Source organism: Salvelinus fontinalis, unplaced genomic scaffold (genome assembly GCF_029448725.1).
Source record: "Salvelinus fontinalis isolate EN_2023a unplaced genomic scaffold, ASM2944872v1 scaffold_0149, whole genome shotgun sequence".
Taxonomy (NCBI): Eukaryota; Metazoa; Chordata; class Actinopteri; order Salmoniformes; family Salmonidae; genus Salvelinus; species Salvelinus fontinalis.
In genome coordinates, this window is record NW_026600358.1 from 336,793 (window position 1) to 344,683 (window position 7,891).

At 48.5% G+C, this 7,891-nt stretch overlaps 1 protein-coding gene across 6 annotated transcripts in view; it reads left to right on the plus strand.

The window, feature by feature from the left end:
* LOC129843505 (LHFPL tetraspan subfamily member 3 protein-like) overlaps positions 1-7,271 on the plus strand; it is a 63,847-nt gene extending 56,576 nt beyond the window's left edge. For 2 of the 6 annotated variants that reach the window (XM_055912258.1, XM_055912259.1), the window contains 2 exons: positions 3,826-3,849; positions 4,487-7,271. In XM_055912258.1, coding sequence (XP_055768233.1) covers positions 3,826-3,842 — 17 coding nt within the window. In that variant the 3' untranslated portion in view covers positions 3,843-3,849; positions 4,487-7,271. The remainder of the gene's footprint in view (positions 1-3,825; positions 3,850-4,486) is intronic. The other 4 variants (XR_008757864.1, XM_055912260.1, XM_055912262.1 and 1 more) reach the window with 4 other exon arrangements.
* Positions 7,272-7,891: the final 620 nt, after the last annotated feature.

The window sequence follows — 7,891 nt, forward strand, 5'->3', positions numbered from 1 at the left end:
ACTTAGGGAGGAGGCCTCTGATGTTGACATGCATGAGGCCAAGGCTTTTTCGATCACAGAAGTCAACAAAGGAGGGTGACTGGGGACATGCAGGGCCTGGGTTTACCTCCACATCACCCGAGGAACAGATGAGTAGTAGGATGAGGGTGCGGCTAAAGGCTATCAAAACTGGTCGCCTAGAGCGTTGGGGACAAGGAATAAAAGGAGCAGATTTATGGGCTTGGTAGAATAGATTCTGGGCATAATGTGCAGACCAGGGTATGGTGGGGCACGGGTACAGCGGAGGCAAGCCCAGGCACTGGGTGATGATAAGAGAGGTTGTATCTCTGGACATGCTGGTCTCAATGGGTGAGGTCACTGCATGTGTGGGGGGTGGGACAAAGGAGGTATCAGAGGTACGGAGAGTGGAACTACGGGGTCCATTGCAAACCAAAACAATGATAACTAGCCTGAACAACAGTATGCAAGGCATATTGATATTTGAGAGAGACATACAATTACATTTACATTTACATTTAAGTCATTTAGCAGACGCTCTTATCCAGAGCGACTTACAAATTGGTGCATTCACCTAATGACATCCAGTGTAACAGCCACTTTACAATAGTGCATCTAAATCTTTTAAGGGGGGGGGGGGGGGGCAGAAGGATTGCTTTATCCTATCCTAGGTATTCCTTGAAGAGGTGGGGTTTCAGGTGTCTCCGGAAGGTGGTGATTGACTCCGCTGTCCTGGCGTCGTGAGGGAGTTTGTTCCACCATTGGGGTGCCAGAGCAGCGAACAGTTTTGACTGGGCTGAGCGGGAACTGTACTTCCTCAGTGGTAGGGAGGCGAGCAGGCCAGAGGTGGATGAACGCAGTGCCCTTGTTTGGGTGTAGGGCCTGATCAGAGCCTGAAGGTACTGAGGTGCCGTTCCCCTCACAGCTCCGTAGGCAAGCACCATGGTCTTGTAGCGGATGCGAGCTTCAACTGGAAGCCAGTGGAGAGAGCGGAGGAGCGGGGTGACGTGAGAGAACTTGGGAAGGTTGAACACCAGACGGGCTGCGGCGTTCTGGATGAGTTGTAGGGGTTTGATGGCACAGGCAGGGAGCCCAGCCAACAGCGAGTTGCAGTAATCCAGACGGGAGATGACAAGTGCCTGGATTAGGACCTGCGCCGCTTCCTGTGTGAGGCAGGGTCGTACTCTGCGGATGTTGTAGAGCATGAACCTACAGGAACGGGCCACCGCCTTGATGTTAGTGGCATAAAGGCATAAGGCATAAAGTGATTGCAGGTCTTGATTGGGAGAGCTAGCTAAAACAACAGGTGAGATAACAGCAGCTAGTCAGCTAACACAGCAACAGAAGGTAAAAATGGCGACGACTAGGCAGAGAGGGTCGGATTAACTACACACAGATCCTGAGTTAAAGCACAGAGCCGACAGATAAAACACAAATAAACAGAATGGAGTACCGTGAATTAATGGACAGTCAAGCAGGCATCAGCTATGTAGCCAAGTGATCATAGTGTCCAGGGGGCAGCCGTAGATGGAGCAGTTAGGCCTCCACTAAGCTAGCACGCGTTTAAAGTTAGTAGCCCGGGGGGTGGTCTGCTCAGACGGAGGCCGGTTGAGGGCACCGGTTGAGGGCACGTCTGCAGACCAGACGTGGTCGTGTCGACAGAGAATCCAAGCCGTATGGCGATGGCGAAAGAGAGGTTGTGAATTGTAGAATTGTGTTTGCTAACTGGTGCTAGCTTCCTGGCTGCGCTAGCTGCAAGATAAGCTAGCAGTTAGCAGACCGGGGCAGGCAAGTTAGCCTTTGGGGGACAAGTCTGTTTTTGCCTCTTCGTGCGGTGACGTTGATAGACCAGTCGTGGAATTAGTAGGGTTCCAGGTAGCTCTAGGTAGCTAGCAGGCCTAGTAGGTTAGCAGAATGGGCCTTCAGCGGGCGTCACGCCTGAGGGGCCTGTTGGAGTCCTCGGGCAGATTATGTCGGTATTCCAGTCGTAGAGGATCGGCGGGGTTCCGTGCTCCGTACCGGCAGTAAAGGGGTCCGGATATTGTAGCCCAGGAGTGGGCTTCAGTGGTAGCACAGGAGCCCTAGCCGGGCTAGGTTCAGGCTAATTGGTGCTTGCTCCGGGATGGAAACGCTAGCCAGGAGTGGTCACCCGGGATTGTGGTTAGCTAGTTGCGAAGATCCAGATGAAAATGTTCAGAGTTTGCGGTAGGAATCCGGGGATATGGAGAGAAATAGGTCCGTTATGCTCTGGTTTTAGTCACGTTGTTCGAACTAGCGAGAGCTTTCCGAGCTAAAGGTTAGCTGATGACCGCTAGCAATGGTTTGCTAACTGATAGCTGGTAGGCAGTTAGCTGGCTATCTTCAGTAGATGGATTCCAGATCAGAAGTAAATAGAAATACTTTAGAAAAAAGCAGATCCACGCCACATTGGGTGAGGCGGGTTGCAGGAGAGTATTTAGAAGTTGAGGTTTAAGAAAATATTTTTAAAAGATATGCGAAGAAAAATATGTAAAAAGATATATACAAGGGACACGGGACACGACAGGACAAAGACGTCTACACTGCTACGCCATCTTGGAGTCAGTAACTTGCAGCCAGGGGGCTTTTGAATGGAGTGATGGAGAAAAATGGATGATTGCACAGCTCACTGTTATCCTGTCTCAATGAAAACCATACACCTCTCAAACAAACACTACCAAGAATACTAGAAGACTGCAGTGGTCCAGATTTACACGCCTGCTGGTTGTCATTGGTACTACACACATAGAACGTCAAATCCCATAATATACAATAGGTTGTTACACATTTTGTGCCTTTGATGATTCAACACAAATCCAGGAATATTAAATAATAACTATGAACCTATCTCCTCCCCCTCCCTCTCTCTGCCCACCCCCATCTCCCCCCTCCCTCTCTCTGGCCACCCCCATCTCCCCCCTCCCTCTCTATGGCCACCCCCATCTCCCCCCTCCCTCTCTCTGGCCACCCCCATCTCCCCCCTCTCTCTCTCTGGCCACCCCCATCTCCCCCCTCTCTCTCTCTGCCCACCCCCATCTCCCCACCCCCTCTCTCTGCACACCCCCATCTCCCCCACCCTCTCTCTACCCACCCCCATCTCCCCTCTCCCTCTCTCTGCCCACCCCCATCTCCCCCTCCCTTTCTCTGCCCACCCCCATCTCCCCCACCCTCTCTCTACCCGTCCCCATCTCCCCCCTCCCTCTCTCTGCCCACCCCCCTCTCGCTCTCTCTGCCCACCCCCATCTCCCCCTCCCTCTCTCTAACCACCCCCACCCCCCCCCCCCTCTCTCCCCGTCCCCATCTCCCCACCCCCTCTCTCTACCCACCCACATCTCCCCCTCCCTCTCTCTCTCTGCCCACCCCCTCTCTCTACCCACCCCCATCTCCCCCTCCCTCTCTCTCTCTCCCCGTCGCCATCTCCCCACCCCCTCTCTCTACCCACCCCCATCTCCCCCTCCCTCTCTCCCGTCCACATCTCCCCACCCCCTCTCTCTACCCACCCCATCTCCCCCTCCCTCTCTCCCCATCCCCATCTCCATCTCCCCCTCCCTCTCTCTCCATCCCCATCTCCCCACCCCCTCTCTCTACCCACCCCATCTCCCCCTCCCTCTCTCTCTCTCCCCGTCCCCATCTCCCCACCCCCTCTCTCTACCCACCCCCATCTCCCCCTCCCTCTCTCCCCACCCCCATCTCCCCCTCCCTCTCTCTCCATCCCCATCTCCCCACCCCCTCTCTCTACCCACCCCATCTCCCCCTCCCTCTCTCTCCATCCCCATCTCCCCACCCCCTCCCTCTCTCCTTCTCACATAGAAGCTGGGAATGCCTAAAACAAAGGTGAGTCATGAGAAATACAGTCAAACGGCCTTCCTTGACAAAACAGGCCGATTCAAACAAAACTCTTGTGTCTGTGATATGAATTATTCAGTGTGGGTCTCTTTAGTATGTGTAAAATGGTCATGTCCTATTTCATGTCATATCAGGATTGGCCTGGAAATGTAGTCTGTGTCCTCTCTGTGCTATTATGGTAATGCAGGGGAAATGGGTCGAGCATTTTCATCGTCAGAGCATATGTCCCCTAGCATGGCCCCTTTTCCCCCTCTCTCTCTCTCTCTCTTTCTCTCTCCTGTCTCTCTCTTTCTGCCACCCTCTCTCTCTCTCTCTCTCTCTTTCTCTCTCTCTCTCTGTCTCTGTCTCTCTCTCTCTCTTTCTCTCTCCGGTCTCTCTGTCTCTGTCTCTCTCTCTCTCTATCTTGTCTCTCTCTTTCTCTCTCTCTTTCTCTCTCATGTCTGTCTCACTCTTTCTGTCTCACTCTTTCTGTCTCTGTCCCTCTCTCTCTCTCTATCCTGTCTCTCTCTTTCTCTCTCTCTCTTTCATGTCTGTCTCACTCTCTCTGTCACCCTCTCTCTCTCTTTCTATCTTTCTCTCTCATGTCTATCTCTTTTTATCCAATCTCTATTTCTCTCTCTCTCAGGTGTCTGCGTTTCCTAGTGTGTGTGTGTGTGTGTAACTTTCATCATCACGCTCCAGAGTTTTACCCATCACCCCCAGAAGAGGACGACACTGGCACACCATGGCTGTGAGAGAGAGAAGAGAGAGATGGAGAGGAGATGAGAGTAAAAGAGAAAGAGAGGTGGACAATGAGTGAGCGAAACAGACAGGAGAGAAAAAAGCTATGTAGCCAGATGCCTCCCATTCATTCACACATGCACTGTATTCTAGTTCTCACCTTCTAGTCTATACTGGATCTGCCAATGATATGTACATCCCTATGATATTGGCCCTGCTCACAGTCCTACAGTCTCTCTAACTCCACTATCACTGAACCCCTAGGAACCCCAGCAGAGACAAGACAATCTTCACACAGCCGATCATCGACCAAGACAGGGACAGAGACTTTGACTGACCAACAGAAGACGTATGGATTATCTGCAAGAATATGGATGAAGAAGATTTTTGAAGTATTGTTCTTGTAATCACATATTGTAGTGAGAGAAAAAACACACACACTCAGACACACACACACACACTCAGACACGCACAGACTCAGACACACACACACACACACACACACACACTATCACACTCATGTAGACAGTCACATTTGAATACATACAGTGCATTCGGAAAGTTTTCAGACCCCTTGACTTCCCACATTTTGTTACGTTACAGCCTTATGCTAAAATGTATTAAATTGTTTTTTTACCTCATCAATCAACAGACAATACCCCATAATGACAAAGCAAAAACAGTAAGTATTCAACCATTTGCTATGAGACTCGAAATTGAGCTCAGGTGCATCTGTTTCCATTGATCATCCTTGAGATGTTTCTACAACTTGGAGTCGAGCTGTGGTAAAGGAAATTGATTGGACATGATATGGAAAGGCACACACCTGTCTATATATATGGTCCCACAGTTGACAGTGCATGTCAGAGCAAAAACCAAGCCATGAGGTCGAAGGAATTGTCCGTAGAGCTCCGAGACAGGATTGTGTCGAGGCACAGATCTGGGGAAGGGTACCAAAACATTTCTGCAGCATTGAAAGTCCCCAAGAACACAGTGGCCTCCATCATTCTTAAATGGAAAAAGTTTGGTATGTCCTTGAGTGGCCCAGCCAGAGCCCAGACTTGAACCCAATCGAACATCTCTGGAGAGACCTGAAAATAGCTGTGCAGCAACACTCCCCATCCAACCTGACAGAGCTGGAGAGGATCTGCAGAGAAGAATGGGAGAAACTCCCCAAATACAGGTGTGCCAAGCTTGTAGCGTCATACCCAAGAAGACTCAAGGCTGTAATCGCTGCCAAAGGTGCTTCAACAAAGTACAGAGGAAAGGGTCTGAATACTTATGTAAATGTGATATTTCAGTTTTGTATTTTTTATAAATTTGCAAAATTTTCCAACAACATGTTATGGCTTTGGCATTGTAGATTTATGAGGGACAAAAAATGATTTAAGCAATTTTAGAATAAGGCTGTAACGTAACAAAATGTGGAAAAAGTCAAGGGGTCTGAATACTTTCCTGAATGCACTAAATACATAGCATCCTTAGACATTGACCTTGTAATAAATCCCTAACGCTAACACATTAAGCAACAATAGATACTGTACATTCGTGTGCCATGTAATTTCCCCAAATATATGTTTATGTTTTACTTGTGAAAAGAAGGAAATCAATTCTTCTCATGTGATATTGGGTGTCTTAACATAATGGGTGAACTCTTACAAACAAAACATCTCCTTTCATTATCCTCCTCGTCTTCCCCCTCTTCCTCAATAACCCTCTTTACCAGAGAGCATTGTTGTCTAACGTGAGTTGCTACGGTTACTGTGTATAGATGTTCACTGGAGAGAAAAATATATAAGTTTTACAAAGTTGGGGTTGAAACCTGTATATTCTAAAATAACAAAGAAGCACTAATGGTAGGAATTCATTTTGTACCTCCATCGCAAGCCGTATGCTCAGCTCGATTTACACATTACTTCATGAACTTGTGGCTCAATATTTTGTAATTTTAGTGGTATGGTATATTCTTCTTCACTGTGATGGGAGTGAATGATTGATTGTATGTCTCCTTCGTATCTCGTGGCTGAGGGGTGAATGTGTGTGTGTGTGTGTGTGTGTGTGTGTGTGTGTGTGTGTGTGTGTGTGTGTGTGTGTGTGTGTGTGTGTGTGTGTGTGTGTGTGTGTGTGTGTGTGTGTGTGTGTGTGTGTGTGTGTGTGTGTGTGTTTAATGCACCTTTTTAGTGTACCAACACACTGGCCTCGTCTCATACTGAGTCTTCTGGACATACAGTACATATCTCTTTATTTATGTTTCCTCTCTCTCTCTCTCTCTCTCTCTCTCTCTCTCTCTCTCTCAGTATGTGTTTATCATTCATTATGGGGACATACAGCGTACTAAGTGTGTAGAGGGTCATATATAATAATCTATTGATTGATGAATTGATTGGGTGATTGATTGATAAGGCCTGATGAGGTTATTCTAGTCCTTTACCTCCATCATGAGTTCGGAGGAGGAAGAAGAGGAAGATGAGGAAGAGGAGGAGGTGTGGTGAGCTTTAGTGTTAATACTGGAGAAAGGCCTGTCCCAGTCTCCGCTGTCTATGTACCACCAATGTAAATATAAATATCAAAACCGATACCAAACATTAAGAAACTATAAGGAAGAGAAGGGTAAACTGCAATGAAATAAATAAAGTAAATAAAGAAGAATATATGAATATGATTAATAAAGGTTTTCACATTAGAACAAATGTTGTGTGATGTGTTTTTATCTCGTTGATGTGGTGGTCCCTCTGTTATAGGCCGGGATTCAATCCCATCACTCGTTGATGTGGTGGTCCCTCTGTTATAGGCCGGGATTCAATCCCATCATTCGTTGATGTGGTGGTCCCTCTGTTATAGGCCGGGATTCAATCCCATCACTCGTTGATTTGGTGGTCCCTCTGTTATAGGCCGGGATTCAATCCCATCACTCGTTGATGTGGTGGTCCCTCTGTTATAGGCCGGGATTCAATCCCATCACTCGTTGATTTGGTGGTCCCTCTGTTATAGGCCGGGATTCAATCCCATCACTCTTTGATTTGGTGGTCCCCCTGTTATAGGCCGGGATTCAATCCCATCGCTCTTTGATGTGGTGGTCCCTCTGTTATAGGCCGGGATTCAATCCCATCACTCGTTGATTTGGTGGTCCCTCTGTTATAGGCCAGGATTCAATCCCAACACTCGTTGATGTGGTGGTCCCTCTGTTATAGGCCAGGATTCAATCCCAACACTCGTTGATGTGGTGGTGCCTCTGTTATAGGCCGGGATTCAATCCCATCACTCGTTGATTTGGTGGTCCCTCTGTTATAGGCCGGGATTCAATCCCATC